This window comes from Mytilus galloprovincialis, chromosome 3 (genome assembly GCF_965363235.1).
Source record: "Mytilus galloprovincialis chromosome 3, xbMytGall1.hap1.1, whole genome shotgun sequence".
Lineage (NCBI taxonomy): Eukaryota > Metazoa > Mollusca > Bivalvia > Mytilida > Mytilidae > Mytilus > Mytilus galloprovincialis.
This window is the reverse complement of record NC_134840.1, coordinates 89,763,704-89,783,806: the sequence shown is the minus strand read 5'-3', so window position 1 is coordinate 89,783,806 and position 20,103 is coordinate 89,763,704. Positions and strand designations below refer to the sequence as shown.

At 32.2% G+C, this 20,103-nt stretch overlaps 1 protein-coding gene across 2 annotated transcripts in view; it reads right to left on the bottom strand.

Moving 5' to 3' along the window:
* Nucleotides 1-930: 930 nt before the first annotated feature.
* LOC143069319 (mitochondrial import inner membrane translocase subunit Tim9-like) overlaps nucleotides 931-20,103 on the bottom strand; it is a 36,288-nt gene continuing 17,115 nt past the window's right edge. For both annotated transcript variants that reach the window (XM_076243888.1, XM_076243887.1), the window contains exons 3-4: nucleotides 12,327-12,422; nucleotides 931-1,155 (exon numbers count right to left, since the gene is read on the bottom strand). In XM_076243888.1, coding sequence (XP_076100003.1) covers nucleotides 1,027-1,155; nucleotides 12,327-12,422 — 225 coding nt within the window. In that variant the 3' untranslated portion in view covers nucleotides 931-1,026. The remainder of the gene's footprint in view (nucleotides 1,156-12,326; nucleotides 12,423-20,103) is intronic.

Sequence of the window (20,103 nt, the reverse complement as noted above, 5' to 3'; positions counted from 1 at the left end):
TCTTGGAGCAGAACATTGCGATAGTCTGTCTCATCGGAAGTTGAGGCCGACGCCTAAGGAAAGTAGCAATAGCAAGCTATAGCAAACTTTCCAAAAAAAAGATACAAGGGACTGTGATTGGGATTAAAATAACAGTCAGTATTGAAAGTTTATCTACCAGTATACTGATAAAATGTGTAGAATTATAGGTGGCAGTAAAATAAATTAATAAATTGGAACATACAATTTTCTTTATATTTTTTTCTATTTTTCTACATGCACGTGTCAGATATTCCTTTTTGAAAAAAAAACAAGAAGAAAAGCTGTTTGTTATACTCAGAGTTTCTCAAAGCCGGTTACTATGTAGCTGGTCATCATCTCAACACAACTGGGATTTATTTTTTTTTTGGGGGGGGGGGGTCAAACTTTCGAAATTATGTTCTTAGGGGGGGGGGGTCATTATGTGGTTTTATAAAATAATGGGGGGGTTCCCAACATAAAATTTTATATCAAAAATTTGAACCGACCCCCTCAGCTGATAAATAATGACCATTCCCTAATTCATAATTCATCTATTTATTCAAGTTTTCAGATATAAGTAAATAATGCTGAAAATCTGGGCAAAACAAATACACAATTAAATGGCAATAAGTCAATAACTCAAATCGCTGTCTGGAAACCAAAGGTCAGCTTCATTTTTTTACATAAATAAGGTTGTTAGTTTTCTCGTTTGAATTGTTTTACATTGTCTTATCGGGGCCTTTTATAGCTGACTATGCGGTATGGGCTTTGCTCATTGTTGAAGGCCGTACGGTGACCTATAGTTGTTAATGTCTGTGTCATTTTGGTCTTTTGTGGATAGTTGTCTCATTGGCAATCATACCATATCTTCTTTTTTATATTCGTCGTCTTACAAGTTGGCTGAAATTGGCCAAGTGGTAATATCACAAATTAAAGGACAAACATGATTTAATGAATGTCAAAATCTTTGAAGTATTTACTAATTTTTAGTATTGTTCAGTGATCCAGTTTAACTGAATGCTAAGATCAGGTCCCTGACACATTTCTTACAGGTGTTGAGGCTTCAGATTGCTGCAGCTGATATTCTTGAAATCTTTGTGAAATCCTTTGTGTCATCTTGAGATATTTTTCTAGGCAATTTAGGGCACAGTTATTCTGAAAATATAACAAATCCATAAAGAACAAGCATTCTATAAGTATTGCATGGCAATACATAGTCCCCTACTTGTTAAAAATTCTTTGTATTGCAAAAAATTATAATTTGATCTATAACTTGTCATGGTGTAAACTTTATAACAAATATCAAGTCAACATATTATAGCATGAAAAACTAGAGGCTCCAAGGAGCCTGTGTCGATCACATGATATTTTAATTTAGAATTGATGCATGAAGTAATGCAACCATTATACTTTTGCACTAGTTTCAGAGATAAGTCAAAAACTGCATTTTCCCACTATGTTCTGTTTTAAGCCTTGTCTAGCATGTTGGTTGGCAGGCAGGGTCATCAGACACATTTTTAAAACCTAAACACCCTAATGCTCATTTGTGGCCAAGTTTGGTTAAATTTGTCTGAAATTATTTCAGGAGATGATTTTTGTAAAATTTTGGTAATGTTGACTTATTTGAAGATCTTACTTTGCTTAACATTATTGATATCTCTATCAGATAGCAACCAGATGCTCCGCAGGGCATAGCTTTATACAACCGCAGAGGTTGAACCCTGAACGGTTGGGGCAAGTATGGACACAACATTCAAGCTGGATTCAGCTCTAAATTTGGATTGTGATTAAATAGTTGACACAGCATAGGTTTCTGACACAGAATGAATGTGGTCTAATGAACTTAAAATATTTATTTTGCCTTTGAGCAATTCACTATGCTGTTGAATATTAATCCTCTCAAAAAAATGTTTGAAGAAATTTTCTTTTTATTTATGAAATCTGAAATGAGAAAAATTTAACCCCCAAACCCGTTTTGTTTTCACATCCCCCTTTCCCTTTTTCCAAAACTGATCTTAATTCAAATTTCTAATGGAGTTTGCAACAATAACTACTCATTTAAATACATCATAAAATATTAAAATGTAAAATAAAGTGCTTGTTATCACTGAATGGTAAAGATTGTTTTAATTTATCAGTTGGTAGAAAAAGTGAATATACATTGTATATTGTATAAAACAATGATGTAAATTGATTCAACTACTATTCTGGACAAAGAAAGATAACTCCAATTGAAATATTAATTATATATATTGTATAAATCAAAGATTTAAGTTGATTCAACTACTATTCTGGACAAAGAAAGATAACTCTAATTGAAATTGCAATTAGATATTTCTTGCTATTGTGCAATACTGAGTAATTGAAAATATTTGCTATTGCACAATACTGTGCAATTGAAGATTTCTTGCTATTGCGCAATACTGTTCAATTGAAAATTTCTTGCTATTGCACAATACTGTGCAATTGAAGATTTCTTGCTATTGCTGAATACTGTGCAATTGAAAATTTCTTGCTATTGCACAATACTTAATATAATAATTTTGGATCCTGATTTGAACCAACTTGAAAACTGGGCCCATAATCAAAAATCTAAGTACATGTTTAGATTCAGCATAGCCCAAGAATTCAATTTTTGTTAAAATCAAACTTAGTTTAATTTTGGACCCTTTGGACTTTAATGTAGACCAATTTGAAAACGGTACCAAAAATTAAGAATCTACATACACAGTTAGATTTGGCATATCAAAGAACCCCAATTATTCAATTTTTGATGAAATTAAACAAAGTTTAATTTTGGACCCCGATTTGGACCAACTTGAAAACTGGGCCAATAATAAAAAATCTGAGTACATTTTTAGATTCAGCATATTAAAGAACCCCAAGGATTCAATTTTTGTTAAAATCAAACTAAGTTTAATTTTGGACCCTTTGGACCTTAATGTAGACCAATTTGGAAACGGGACCAAAAATTAAGAATCTACATACACAGTTAGATTCGGCATATCAAAGAACCCCATGCGCAATTATTCAATTTTTGATGAAATCAAACAAAGTTCAATTTTGGACCCTTTGGGCCCCTTATTCCTAAACTGTTGGGACCAAAACTCCCGAAATCAAACACAACCTTCCTTTTATGGTCATAAACCTTGTGTTTAAATTTCGTAGATTTCTATTTACTTATACTAAAGTTATTGTGCGAAAACCAAGAATAATGCTTATTTAGGCCCTTTTTTGGCCCCTAATTCCTAAACTGTAGGAACCAAAACTCCCAAAATCAATCCCAACCTTCCTTTTATGGTCATAAACCTTGTGTCAAAATTTCATAGATTTCTATTCACTTAAACTAAAGTTAAAGTGCGAAAACCAAGAAAATGCTTATTTGGGCCCTTTTTGGCCCCTAATTCCTAAAATGTTGGAACCAAAACTCCCAAAATCAATCCCAACCTTCCTTTTGTGGTCATAAACCTTGTGTTAAAATTTCATTGATTTCTATTCACTTTTACAAAAGTTAGAGTGCGAAAACTAAAAGTATTCGGACGACGACGACGACGCCAACGTGATAGCAATATACGACGAAAAATTAAAATTTTTGCGGTCGTATAATAATAATATTCAAAATAATAACCAAAAACAACAAAAAAAAAACACCTTAAAATTTATACTAACTCAGGGGCAACAACCTAACAACAGTTTGTCCTCTTTGTCAGATAATTTCTGTACAAATATATCTTAACATGATGAACATTTTTATCTGCATCAAATTTGCTCTCAATGCTATAGGTTGCACTTTGTAAATACAGCTATTTCTCAAACCACGCCTCTTTTGGGGAGATCTAGAATATTCATAGAAAATTAATTTTATTTACATACTGGTTCCTAGTTATGCTCTCTGTGTTCCATCTCATAGAGACATAACTTGGGAATGTTACCAGTAAATATACATGTGCATATTGTTTGAATTATAATCTGTGGTAACCCTTCATTTGAGGTAGGGGTAGTTATGAAAATTAGGGCTAGTTTGAACTCTGAGAAGTTCAGGGCATATAAACGTTGAAAATATGCTTCACAGCCCTATATTTTGACCTTTGAAAAAAATTGTAGTGCATATGAACTTTCAATTCCAGGATTTTTTTCAAAACTTCATAGTAAAAGTGGTACAGTTCAAGCCGTAAAAGGAGTTCCTATGGGAAATTGCATTGTCAATTTTTAAGATTTAAGCCAACCAGATGCTCCACAGGGTGCAGCTTTATAAGACCGCAGAGGTTGAACCCTGAACAGTTGGGGCAAGTATGGACACAACATTCAAGCTGGATTCAGCTCTAAATTTGGATTGTGATTAAATAGTTGACACAGCATAGGTTTCTGACACAGAATAAATGTGATCTAATGAATATAAATATTTTGCCTTTGAGCAATTCACTATGCTGTTGAATATTAATCCTCTCAAAAAAATGTTTGAAGACATTTTCTTTTTATTTATGAAATCTGAAATGAGAAAAATTGAACCCCCCCCCCCATTTTTTTTCTCACATCCCCCTTTCCCTTATTCCAAAACTGATCTCAATTCAAATTTCTAATGGAGTTTGCAACAATAACTACTCATTTAAATACATAATAAAATATTAAAATGTAAAAAAAGTGCTTGTAATCACTGAATGGTAAAGATTGTTTTAATTTATTAGTTGGTAGTAAAAGTGAATATACATTGTATATTGTATCAAACAATGATTTAAGTTGAAAATATTTGCTATTGCACAATACTGTGCAATTGAAGATTTCTTGCTATTGCGCAATACTGTGCAATTAAAAATTTCTTGCTATTGCACAATACTGTTCAATTGAAGATTTCTTGCTATTGCTGAATACTGTGCAATTGAAAAATTCTTGCTATTGCACAATACTTAGTATAATAATTTTGGATCCTGATTTGGGCCAACTTGAAAACTGGGCCCATAATCAAAAATCTAAGTACATGTTTAGATTCAGCATATCAAAGAACCCCAATTATTCAATTTTTGATGAAATCAAACAAAGTTTAATTTTGGACCCTTTGGGCCCCTTATTCCTAAACTGTTGGGACCAAAACTCCCAATATCAATCCCAACCTTCCTTTTATGGACATAAACCTTGTGTTTAAATTTCATAGATTTCTATTTACTTATACTAAAGTTATGGTGCGAAAACCAAGAATAATGCTTATTTGGGCCCTTTTTTGGACCTTATTCCTAAACTGTTAGAAACAAAACTCCCAAAATCAATCCCAACCTTCCTTTTATGGTCATAAACCTTGTGTTTCAATTTCATAGATTTCTATTTACTTTTACTTCAGTTAGAGTGCGAAAACCAAATGTCTTCGGACAAGGACGATGACGACGACAAACGGCGGACGACAACGACGATGCCAACGTGATACCAATATACAATCAAAAAATTTTGAATTTTTGCGGTCGTATAAAAACTGCATTTCACTCCTATGTTCTATTTTTGAGCTATGTCGTCCATGTTGATTTTCCAGTGGTTCGTCAGACACATTTTCAACACTATAATATACTCTAATAATAATTGTAAGCAAGTTTGGTTAAATTTGTCTCAGTAGTTTCAGAGAAGATTTTTGTAAAAATACAAAATTTACCAAAAGTCGTTAAAAATTTACTGTAAAGGATAATAACTCTTTAAAGGGTCAAGTGACCATTTTGTTCATGTTCACTTATTTGTAGATCTTACGTTGCTGAACATTATTGATGTTTACAGTTTATCTCTATCTGAGACAATATCTGAAAAAAATGTCTTTAGAACCGGTATTTTAATAGCAAAAATCAAAGAACACACATTGAGGATCTAGGAACTGTTGTCTGTAATTCAAACAATTCTTAAACGTGGTAACAATGGCAATTTTAAAAATGGTACAAAAAAATCCAGTTCTTTCCTGTTACCAAAGTGAATCAATTTAAAAAAAAATCTAATTGGAATAAGGAATAAGTTTAAGACACTATTTGTGGTTTACTAGAATATCCTGCAATAGTTTATCAAATGCCAATTATTGATTTTAGCATATGCAATACAAAAGGTTTAGAAATATAATAATTGTTTTCAGATATGTCAGTAACATTAAAGAATCTTGAGTAGCAGGACAACGATAACAGGAGAGAGTTGGTATTAACAGAAAGGATTTTTTTCTCAAAAAAAATGCTTTATTTTATAGTTTGAGAAAAATACATCATTTCAGATTGGTCACAATTAGAAGATAACAGCAAACAATGTCATTTATCCTTTGAAACTGTATTTGCAAGATGGAAAATCTGCCTAGGTAATGAAAAATTCTAAAATAAATTCCTTTCTGTTACTATCTACTATACTAGAATTGCACTCTGTTCTCTGCTGTTATCAAAGAAAAAAACCTATTTTTTTCATTCAATATACTGTATATTATTTTGAAATTTATTTAATATGGTGATGATAACTTATATTAAATGAAATAGTTGGCATATAGTAGATTAACTTTTTGATTAATCAGTGAAATTGTCTTGAACATCCTTCCTGTTATTGATTGTGGTAATATGCTGTTATTTTTTATCAGGTAACATGACAGAACGTAACAGAAAGGAATTACACAGTACTTTTTGTTCATTTACTCGAATTGTGTAGAAGTTTACTTCCATTTACATATCAATTTGATAAGATACTAAAAATCACATGTACTGTTATAGTGCTGACAATGAAATATTCTCAGAAAGTACACAAAAAGGCTGTAACAGAAGAGAACAATAAAATTATTTTCTCCAAATTCTGATCTTTGGGGAGTTCAGATTTTTCAAACTGGCTTCTATTCACCTAAACATATTGAGTCATAAATTTTACGGACTCCATCACGAGTTGGTTGACCGTTATGGAATAACCGATTCACAAATGATATCGGATATGTTCCTTACGTCGTAACTTGTAACAATCCCCTTCCCTTTCATGAATGTGACCTACCGAATTAGACTATTTACCGGATTTGTAATCACATAAGCAACACGACGGGTGCCACATATGGAGCCGGATCTGCTTACCCTTCCGGAGCACCTGAGATCACCCCTAGTTTTTGGTGGGGTTCGTGTTGTTTATTCTTTAGTTTTCTATGTTGTGTCATGTGTACTATTGTTTTTCTGTTTGTCTTTTTCATTTTTAGCCATGGCGTTGTCAGTTTGTTTTAGATTTATGAGTTTGACTGTCCCTTTGGTATCTTTTGTCCCTCTTTCATACATTCAGGAAATGATGCTCTTCACGTTGCATTACAAGAAATACATTTTTGGTCTTTCAAACGTGTCCACAGGTGGAAAAAACCAAGCGGTAACAGGAGGGAAATTACCCCTGGGGACAACATTCAAAAGACCTTTAAAAAAGCCAAATTTTCTTACATGCTTTAGTTATAACAAAATCAGACCAGTAAATGGAGAAGTTTTATATATAATCTATCAGATTTGTGAAAATTGGAAGGCTGTTTACTTAATTTAGATATTCTTTGAATGATTTAATTTTCAGAAAAAAACAGGGGACAATATGATTTTTGGAAGGTTGACCATTTAAATCATAATATTTTATTGGAAGAAATATTAAAAAGAATGTTTAATCGGTGCAGTTGGTGCATTATATATTCTAGTTAATACTAAAACTTAATAAAAGCCTGAATAAAAAAATAACTGCTGGTGAAAGATGGGACATTGAAATTAGACTTTTTCAGATATTGTTTCATCTATATTAATATTCAAGATAATCAAAACTGCAAAATTTCCTTTAAATTACCAATTCAGGGGCAGCAACCCAACAAAAGGTTCAGAAGCTTATGAAATGTTCAAGATAGATAGATTTTAACCTGATAAACAATTTTAAACCTAGTGAACTTTCAATTCCAGGATAAGATTTTTTTCAAAACTTCATAGTAAAAGTGGTACAGTTCAAGCCGTAAAAGGAGTTCCTATGGGAAATTGCATTGTCAATTTTTAAGATATAAGCCAACCAGATGCTCCACAGGGTGCAGCTTTATAAGACCGCAGAGGTTGAACCCTGAACAGTTGGGGCAAGTATGGACACAACATTCAAGCTGGATTCAGCTCTAAATTTGGATTGTGGTTAAATAGTTGACACAGCATAGGTTTCTGACACAGAATGAATGTGGTCTAATGAACTTAAATTTTTTTTTTGTCTTTGAGCAATTCACTATGCTTTTGAATATTAATCCTCTCAAAAAAATGCTTGAAGAAATTTTCTTTTTATTTATGAATTCTGAAATGAGAAAAATTGAAACCCCCCCCCCCCCACAATTTTTTTTCACATCCCTCTTTCCCTTATTCCAAAACTGATCTCAATTCAAATTTCTAATGGAGTTTGCAACAATAACTACTCATTTAAATACATCATAAAATATTAAAATGTAAAAAAAGTGCTTGTTATCACTGAATGGTAAAGATTGTTTTAATTTATCAGTTGGTAGTAAAAGTGAATATACATTGGATGTTGTATAAAACAATGATTTAAGTTGATTCAACTACTAATCTGGACAAAGAAAGATAACTCCAATTGAAAATTTCTTGCTATTGTGCAATATTGTGCAATTAGATATTTCTTGCTATTGTGCAATACTGTGCAATTGAAAATATTTGCTATTGCACAATACTGTGCAATTGAAGATTTCTTGCTTTTGCGCAACACTGCAATTGAAAATTTCTTGCTATTGCACAATACTGTGCAATTGAAGATTGCTTGCTATTGCTGAATACTGTGCAATTGAAAATTTCTTGCTATTGCACAATACTTAATATAATAATTTTGGATCCTGATTTGGACCAACTTTAAAACTGGGCCCATAATCAAAAATCTAAGTACATGTTTAGATTCAGCATTATCAAAGAAACCCAAGAATTCAATTTTTGTTAAAATCAAACTTAGTTTAATTTGTGACCCTTTGGACTTTAATGTAGACCAATTTAAAAACGGGACCAAAAATTAAGAATCTACATACACAGTTAGATTTGGCTTATCAAAGTACCCCAATTATTCAATTTTTGATGAAATCAAACAAAGTTTAATTTTGGACCCCGATTAGGATCAACTTGAAAACTAGGTCAATAATAAAAAATCTAAGTACATTTTTAGATTCAGCATATCAAAGAAACCTCATGGATTCAATTTTTGTTAAATTCAAACTAAGTTTAATTTTGGACCCTTTGGACCTTAATGTGGACAAATTTGAAAACGGGACCAAAAATTAAGAATCTACATACACAGTTAGATTCAGGATATCAAAGAACCCTAAAGTTTAATTTTGGACCCTTTGGGCCCCTTATTCCTAAACTGTTGGGATCAAAACTCCCAAAATCAATCCCAACCTTCCTTTTAGGGTCATAAACTTTGTGTTTAAATTTCAAAGATTTCTATTTACTTATACTAAAGTTATGGTGCGAAAACCAAGAAAAATGCTTATTTGGGCCCCTTTTTGACCCCTAATTCCTAAACTGTTGGGACCTCAACTCCCAAAATCAATCCCAACCTTCCTTTTGTGTTCATAAACCTTGTGTTTAAATTTCAAAGATTTCTTTTTACTTATACTAAAGTTATTGTGCGAAAACCAAGAATAATGCTTATTTAGGCCCTTTTTAGGCCCCTAATTCCTAAACTGTTGGGACCAAAACACCCAAAATCAATCCCAACCTTCCTTTTATGGTCATAAACCTTGTGTTTCAATTTCATAGATTTCTATTTACTTTTACTAAAGTTAGAGTGCGAAAACCAAATGTCTTCGGACTACGACGAGGACGACGATGCCAACGTGATACCAAAACTGCAAAATTCTAATTCAGGGGCAGCATCCAAACAACGGGTTGCCTGAGATTTGTTTAAAAAAATTTGAGCAGTTAGATCTTACTCGATTAACAATTTTACCAATGTCAGATTTGCTCTAAATGCTTTGGTTTCAGATATATTAGCCAAAAACTGCATTTTACACCTATGTACTACTTTTAGCCATGTTGGCCATCTTGGTTGGTGGGCGGGTCATTGGACACATTTTTAAACTAGATACTGTAATGATGATTATGGCCAAGTTTGGTTAAATTTGGCCCAGTAATTTCAGGAGAAGATTTTTATAAAAGATAACAACGACGATTTTAGAAAAATGGTTAAAAATTGACTATAGAGGGCAATAACTCCTTAAGGGGTCAACTGACAATTTTGGTTATGCTTGACTAATTTATAGATCTTACTTTTCTGAAAATTATTGCTGTTTAAAGTTTATCTCTATCTAAGATAGCTTGGTCTATGTGCATATTAAATAAAGGACACTGTGATGATGATGGATTCATGACAAAATTGTGTTTTGGTGTTGGTGATGTGTTTGTAGATCTTACTTTATTAAACAATCTTGCTGCTTACAATTATCTCTATCAATAATGAAATTGGCCCAGAAGTGACATTGAAAAATATTTCATAAAAATTGTTAAAAATTTACAAAATTTATGAACTATGTTAAAAATTGACTATAAAGAACATTAACTCCTTAAGGGGCCAATTGACCACTTTGGTCAAGTAGACTTGTTTGTAGCTCTTACTTTGTTGTACGTTATTGCTATTTACAGTTTATCTCTATCTATATATTATTCAAGATAATAACTAAAAGCTGCAACAATAACTATTCATTTAAATACATCATAAAATATAAAATGACATACAGTTATGGTTATAATTATTATTAATTAATAACTTCTAAAATGTCTAAATATAAATTTACAGCTAATCATTTCTTAATACATAATTTTCAAGCAGTGTAAGGGAGTTAACCACAAATGTAATTAAGAGTATATATTCTTTAAATGGAATTGGATTACCTCCCTTACACTGCTTTTGAATTGTCTAATTTGTGCTTTAAACAGAAAAACCCCTGTTTATCCCCTTTTATGCCAGTAATTGCTAAATGATTTAAGCCATAACCCCGATAACCATCCCTTTGTAGTATGGAAACTTGTGTAATTTCAGAGAGATTCATACACTTAAACACAAGTTATTGACTAAAAACTACAAAAATGCTTATTTTGGCCCCTTTTTTGGCCCCTAATTTCTAATCCTTTGGGACCATAACCCCCAAAATCAATCCAAACCTTCTACCTGTGGTAATAAACATAGTGGTACAATTTCAGATTAATTGAAATACTTATACACAAGTTGATAGATATCCGGAAAGTAGAAAAATGATTGTTTTGGGCCCCTAATTCCAAAACGGTTTGAAATATCATCCCCAAAATCAATCCCAACCTTCCTTTTGTGGTATTGAACCTTCTTATAAAATAACATAGAGATCGATTCACTTAAACTAAAGTTATTTTCCGGACACCAAATGTGTCTTCGGACGACGCAGACAACAACATCATACCATTATACGATCCCAAAAACAATTTTGCAGTCGTATAAAAACAGCAAAGTTTCCTTAAAATTACCAATTTCAGGGCAGCAACTCAAAAACGGATTCTCGGATTGATCTGGAAATTTCAGTGCAGATAGATCTTGACCTAATGAACAAGTTTATCCCCTGTCAGATTTGCTCTAAAGGCTTTTGTTTCAGAGATATAAGCCAAAATCTACATTTTACCCCTATGTTCTATTTTTAGCCATGGTGGCCATCTTGGTTGATTGACCAGGTCATTGGACACATTTTTAACTAGATACCCCAATGATGATTGTGGCCATTGTGGCCAAGTTTGGTTAAATTTTGCCCAGTTGTTTTAGAGGAGAAGATTTTTGTAAAAGTTTACATACAATGGACGAAGGACTACGGACAAAAGACAACGGTCATAGGACGATGACGGCAAGTGATGAGAAAAGCTCACTTGGCCATTCGGACCAGTTGAGCTAAAAAGAGTGTGGAAAACTGATTATTTTAGTGAATTTTCTAAATCAAAGTAGCATAACTCTGCACAAAGTCATAAGAACATTTTCACTGAACTAGTATACATATTTTAGGGGCCAGCTGAAGGATGCTTCCGGGTGCAGGAATTTCTCGCTGCATTGAAGACCTATTGGTGACCTTCTGCTGTTGTCTGTTCTTTGGTCGTGTTGTTGTCTCTTTTACACATTCCCCATTTCCATTCTCAACTTTATTTAAGGGTTCAATGAGATCTGATTTATATTTGGAATACATGTATAAAACAATTTCTTATAGAATTGGTTATGGCATCATCCTAATGTTCAGATACAAAATTGTGCGATGCAACATAAATATAGTAAAGATAAATCTGAACAGTCTAGCTCTTATGGTAAAAATTTCTACACAAATTTATTAAATATAATCTTACTTCAGCCTTCAGTACAGTTCTTGTAGTGAAATCTTTTGCACAGTCAATGAAACACATTTCAGTCAATCTGTTATATTGTGATAAAAATTCTTTGAACTGAAAAGTAATATTTGAGCTATTTAGGTACAATATCAAATTTTAGAGAAAAACCACCATAAAAACTAGAGGCTCTAAAGAACCTGTGTCTCACCTTGGTATTTGTTCATACTTAACAAAGAACATACATAATAGATGAGAATACAATTCATGACAAAATTATGTTTTGGTGATGATGATGTGTTTGTCAATCTTACTTTTCTGAACATTCTTGCTGTTTACAATGAACTTGGCTCAGTAATTTCAAAAGAAAATATTTTGTAAAAGTTTACAAAAATTTACATAATTGTTTAAAATTTACTATAAAGAGATATTTTTAGATCTTACTATGCTAAACATTATTACTGTTTGCAGTTTATCTCTATCTATAATAATATTCAAGATAATAACCAAAAACTGCAAAATTTCCTAAAATTACTTATTTGGGGGCAGCAACCCAGCAACTGCTAAAAATAAATAAACAGCCAATCACCTCAAGATAATCATCATTTCTTAATACATAATCTACAAGCAGTGTAAGGGAGGTAATCAAACATTATTCTTTAAATTAATTTGGATTATCTCCCTTACAGTGCTCTTAAATTGTCTTAACTGTCTTTCAACCAGAAAAACCCTTGTTTTTCCCCTTTTTTGCCCCTAATTCCTAATTAGTTTGAGCCATAACCCCTCAAAGTAAATCCTAACCATCCCTTTTTAGTATGGAAACTTGTGGTTTAATTTCAGAGAGATTCATACACTTAAACACAAGTTATTGTCTGGATACTACAAAAATGCTTATTTGGGCCCCTTTTTGGCCCCTAATTCCTAAACAATTGGGACCATAACCCCAAAATCAATCCCAATATTCCTTTAATGGTTATAATCTAGTGTTAAAATTTTATTGATTTCTATTTACTTATACTAAAGTTTTTATCTAGAAACCAACCGTCTTTTGGATGAAGCTGACAACCACAACGTGAAAGCAATAAACAACCAATTTTTTTTTTATTTTTTGCGGTTGTAAAAACAGGACAAGGAATCAGAGCTTTGCATGAATAAATTACATTCCTAAATCTTAAATAATTTTAAAACTTTTGTAACAGCAAATTTTGACAAAAAAAAACTGTATTTTCATGCCTATCAGTCCATCATCAGAGGCATCAATCAACTTAGTGGAAATAATAAAATAAATGGTAACAATTTTTGCTGCACCAGATGAGCATTGAACTTTGACAACTGATCAATAGAATAAGGTCAAGATAAGGTAAATCCTACATGACAGACATGTAGACATTAGGCCAAATAAAGTATATGTGTGGTTCCAGTTTCCTGAGTGACCCTCATAGGATTTCTGTTTTTTTTAGAAATGAACTTTATCATATACTTAATAGGAAAATAAAATTTTAAAAAATGGGTTCACCGTTCATTTAAGCTCACAATCTGCCCTCTAAAGAAGCAAGCATTTTTGTTATTGTAATATATGAAAAGGTGTACTGACATAAGTGGTCTCTAGAGTTTTCATTAGTAGAAGCCATATTACATTTAATTACCATATGTGTATCAGTGGGAAAAATGTAACAGCATAAAAATATAGGGTGCAATCAACAGTTTTTTTCTATGACGTCATATTTTGAGGGACCATGCATAAGTGACGGGCCTAAGTGGTGGACTGATTAATAAAGATACTTGTATAAAACTAGATATCACTGGAATCAGAATATTTTATAATGAAATTAAAATAAAGTGTACTTTTAATACCTAGTATAAAAAAGTTTGGCTTATGAAACACCTAAATATCAAGTCTTGAAATAGTAATTCATGGTTGTCATGCAGTCTTGATCTTTGGCTTATGATACACCTAAATATCAAGTCTAAAAATAATATTCCATGGTAGTCATTCAGTCTTGACGTTAAGCTTGTGAGACGCCAAAATGTCAAGTCAAAACTATTACCCCCCCATAACCAAACAAAGTTTGGCTGAAGGGGGGGGGGGGGGTTCTTGTTGAGACTGCTTTATTTAAGCCTTTAGTACTCCTTTTTAAGTTCAAAGGTAGACAATATTAATCCACAGTATTTAAGAGTTTTCAACACCTTACGTTTGTAATGTAGGTATTACATATATACATCAATTTCAGATAGTCGCTAGGCTTACACTTTCAGGTCAGGTGAGCTAAAAATATAGGTCACAGGAAAGTATAGATATTTCAATTGTAATCCAAAGGTAGATAATTTTGAGCTTTTTCAATGATATAAACATTTTTAAAGTCATCTGGGGCCATAACCAATCAATTTTTTTTGGTTGATTTTTGTACCATATCATAAAGTAACAATAAATAGTGTAATAAATAAACAATCATATTTTATGGAATGTGTATTACATAATTAAATTAACAGACTTCTGTCATCTGAATTTCCCATCAGAAGTATCCACTAAAGCTAAAATGCAACAAATTCTTAACATTGTTGACAGAATGTAAAACTAGAGGCTCTTAAGAGCCTGTGTCGCTCACCTTGGTCTATGTGCATATTAAACAAAGGACACAGATGAATTGGTGACAAAATTGTGTTTTGGTGAAGGTGATGTGTTTGTAGATCTTACTTTACTGAACATTCTAGCTACATACAATTATCTCTATCTATAATGAACTTGGCCCATTAGTTACAGAGGAAAATATTTTTTTTTAAATTTACAAAAATTTACAAATATAAAAAAGAAGATGTGGTATGATTGCCAATGAGACAACTGTCCACAAGAGACCAAAATGATACATACAATAACAACTATAGGTCACTGTACGGCCTTCAAGTTTATGAAAATTGTTAAAAATAGACGGTAAAGGGCAATAACTCTTACTGACAATTTTGGTTATGTTGACTTATTTGTAGATCTTACTTTGCTGAACATTATTGCTGTTTACAGTTTATCTCTATCTATAGGTTGCATTTCTGTAAATATTGACAATGCAATTTCCCATAGGAACTCCTTTTACGGCTAAAACTGTACCACTTTTACTATGAAGTTTTGAAAAAATCTTATCCTTGAATTGAAAGTTCATATGCACTACAATTTTTTTCAAAGGTCAAAATATAGGGCTGTGCGGCATATTTTCAATGTTTATATACCCTGAACTTTTCAGAGTTTAAACTAACACTAATTTTCTTAACTACCCCTACCTCGAATGAAGGGTTACCACATACATGTATTTCAATGTAAACAATATGCACATGTATATTTACTGGTAACATTCCCAAGTTATGTCTCTATGAGATGGAACACAGAGAGTATAACTGGGAACCAGTTTGTAAACAAAATTAATTTTCTATGAATATTCTAAATCTCCCCAAAAGAGGCATGGTTTGAGAAACAGTTGTATATACAAAGTGCAACCTATACAAACATTTATTCAATAGAAAAATCTCTAAAATCAGTTTTTCTAACATTAATACTCATTTATTAGAATTATAGCCTGAAAGAAATCACTGTGTATACTCTAAGGTTTTTTTTACTGAACATTATATAGCCCTTTCCACTGTTTCAATTTTTAAAAGAATTTGAAAACAAGACTTTAATTATTGCCAGCTTACCCTATTTGTATATTTTCTGATATAAAATGCCTAGAACCTGTTTAAAACTGTTTTGATAACATATTGAAAGCATATCAGAATACTATAAATGTTATGTTTAGCAGTCATTCATTACAACATTCAAGATTATATAAAATATCCAATCTTGCCTCTGTCTCCAGTCCACATCTTACTGTATGCCTATTGTCAATTAAAGTTCACATTTTCTACCTCAAATGGTCAATTTAGAATTCTTGTCACAACAGTATCATCTGTAACCATATAGCTGACACAGTTTACCTAATAAATATACTAGAAGTGTTCAAACAAAGCCATATTTGCAATAGTTGTATGTGTGCAGATACCAGTCTAAGATATAAATTCACTTAAAATGTTATAGAGATGACTGCTAACATCTTATTTTTGCATAACTTCCAAGCATAGTTGTTGTTTTCTATATCAAGAACTAACAAGAGGCCGTCACAACGATAGCAAACTGGATTTATTAACATTTATTTGTGTCCTGGCAATATCACAAGAACCATAACTGATGAATGCTGAAAGTGAAAATCGTCAATATCAAATTTGACCTCCATTTTGTAGTCAGTATCAACATATTAAAATTTGAAAAGCTTAGATTGAATGGTTCATTAGTAAATGCAACAACGTGAATGGAAATGCCCTTTTACAATCTTTCAAGAATCATAACTCCTGAACGGTAAAAGTCAAAATCGTCATTATTGAACTTGACCTCTATTTTGTCATCAGTAACAACATATAAAAATTTCAAAAGCTTTGGTTGAATGGTTTATGAGAAAATGCACGGACACGACTGGAAACACTATTTTTCAATCTTTCAAGAACCATAACTCCTGAACGGTAAAAGTCAAAATCGTCATTATTGAACTTGACCTCCATTTTGTCATCAGTAACAATATATTAAAATTTGGGAAGCTTTGGTAGAACAGTTCATGCGTAAATGCACGGACATGACTGGAAACTCCATTTTTCAATCTTTCAAGAACCATAACTCCTAAACGGTAAAAGTCAAAATCGTCATTATTGAACTTGACCTTCATTTAGTTGTCAGTAACAACGTATTAAAATTTTAAAAGCTTTGGTTGAACGGTTCATGAGTTAATGCACAGACAACATTTGATTGCCGCCTGGCCACCCGCCCGACAGCCCGGCCGCCCGTCGTACATCCCCAAATCAATAACCCACATTTTTGTCACAAAAATCTGGTTAAAAATCATAAAATCATAGCATTTACAAGTCAAATTAACTGTTTTATGACCCAGGGGGTAGGCAATTTGCTATGTTTTTTGCCCATGGGGCCTCAAATTTTCTAAATTATTCTGCTGTTTCTAGCAATTTGGAATATTTAGTACATATTCAGGATAGAACACACTACTGTAAGTTTTGTTGAGATATTTTCGTATTTCTAGCTTGTATTTTTTATGCCGTGGTGACAAAAAAGCAGATTTAGGTGTTACTGCTTACTTTTGGGTTATCGACAGGACACAAACACCCCATAAATGATATTCAACAAGGATCAATAAGTTTCAATGACTGCGAAGAGTAAATATAAGCACTTCTTAACAATTTAACTTACAAATATGCAAATATTATGAAATAATTTTGTATTCAGGACTTTAAGTAAACTATGCATACTGTAAACTGTGAATTTATGCTGAGTCATCATATCTAAGGCCCAGGATTCTATCAATCTTCATGAAATATTTATAAAACCTCATATTTGAGGTAATTTCATTAAAATCTGTGATAAAGCAAATTTGGTCAAATTCTGAATGTTCTCTTTTTTCACCCTCATGACCCTCTATAGGTTGCATTTCTGTAAATATTGACAATGCAATTTCCCAAAGGAACTACTTTTACGGCTAAAACTGTACCCCTTTTACTTTGAAGTTTTGAAAAAAATCTTATCCTAGAATTGAAAGTTCATATGCACTACAATTTTTTTCAAAGGTCAAAATACATGAAATATAGGGCTGTGCGGCATATTTTCAATGTTTATATACCCTGAACTTTTCAGAGTTTAAACTAACACTAATTTTCTTAACTAACCCTACCTCGAATGAAGGGTTACCACATATTTCAATGTAAACATTATGCACATGTATATTTACTGGTAACATTTCCAAGTTATGTCTCTATGAGATGGAACACAGAGAGTATAACTGGAAACCAGTTTGTAAACAAAATTTATTTTCTGTGAATATTCTAAATCTCCCCAAAAGAGGTGTGGTATGAGAAACAGCTGAATTTACAAAGTGCAACCTATAATAATATTCAAGATAATAACCAAAAACGGCAAAATTTCCTTAAAAATTAACAATTCAGGGGCAGCAACCCAACAACTGGTTGTCTGATTCATCTGAAAATTTCAGGGCAGATAATAATTCACTTAATAAACAATTTAACCCCTGTCCAGTTTGCTCTAAATGCTTTAATTTCAGAGTTTTAAGCCAAAATCTATATTTTACCCCTATGTTCTATTTTTAGCCATGGCGGCCATCTTGGTTGGTTGGCCGGGTCACCGCACACATTTTTAAACTAGATACCTCAATGATGATTGTCGCCAAGCATGGTTAAATTTGGCCCAGTTGTTTCAGGAGAAGATTTTTGTAGAAGTTAACGACGACGGACGACAAGTGATGAGAAAAGCTCACTTGGCCTTTTAGGCCAGGTGAGCTAAAAATTAACTAAACACGTAACGTATCTGTTTATTTTATGACCAAACACATAGATAATGATGAATTCCAATATAACTTTGTCTAAAACAGGAATCTGTCTCAGTAAATGCACAATTTTTTTTCAGGATTTTGACAATCCAAATTCTTTTTTCTTAAATAAATACATTAAAATGGCCAACCTACCGACCAGTCACCTTAGTTTTTGAGGGTGTATCTGGAACCACAGATATACTTTTATTTGGCCTTACAAGGAACCTATATAAGTTTAATATCTCACTAATAACAAAAAATCTGTAATTTTTTTTTCAAGCAGTCATTGAAACCATAAAAATAATGTCATGGACAATGGACAAAGGACAGAGGATATATGCACATAAGGTTTGTGAATCCAGTATTAAATCTATCTTCTTTAATATAAAGCTTTAAACAAATAAAAAATTATGCTGTTGCTCTCATCACAGGATTGTTAAATGATTGTTATATACCTATGTCTTGCATACTACAAAGATTTTTTCTGAAATTAATGTTCTAGATTTCACAATAAACAGCTGCGCCATGAGCGCATGATACGCCCGACGTCTTATGCAATAATCATAAATAGTTTCTGAGAAAGTTTTAAGCAATAACCATATATTGTTTTAGAGACACGGCGGGACATGTGAAACCCCCGATCCTGTTTTTTTTTTTTTACAAAAAAACTAAATATTACCAAAACAAAATTTTGAATCAAAACCAAAAAGTATACAGATCTTTAGAATATAACAAAGAAGTGTGTAAAGTTTTAAGCAATAATCATAAATTATTTTTGAGATATGGCGCGACATGTAAAAAACCCTCCCCTGTTTTACAAAATACTCAATATCTCAAAAATAAAATTTTGAATAATCACCAAAAAGTATACAGATCTTAAGATTAATAGAACAAAGAAGTGTGTAAAGTTTTAATCAATAATCATAAACAGTTTTTGAGATATGGCGCGACATGTAAAAAAAAACCTCAATAACTCAAAAATGAAATTTTGAATCATCACCAAAAAGTATACAGATATTCAGATTAATATAACTAAGAAGTGTTTAAAGTTTTAAGTCATAATCAAGAATCGTTTTTGAGATACAGTGCGACATGTGAAAAAAACACACCCCTGTTTTAGTTATAAAGTGCTGTAACTCAAAAAGTTTAAATCTTATTTTCACCAAAAAGTATACAGATCATTTGACCATCATAAGCAACAACTATATTAAGTTTCATGAAATTTGGATAAGTCGTTCTCAAGTTACGGTGCGACATGTTTACGCCGGACAGACGGACGGACAGATGGATGGACACCGGACATTTGTATACCATAATATGTCCCGTCAAAATTTTGACGGGCGTATAAAAACATATTATGCACATCTACATGATATGTGCAACTTATATGT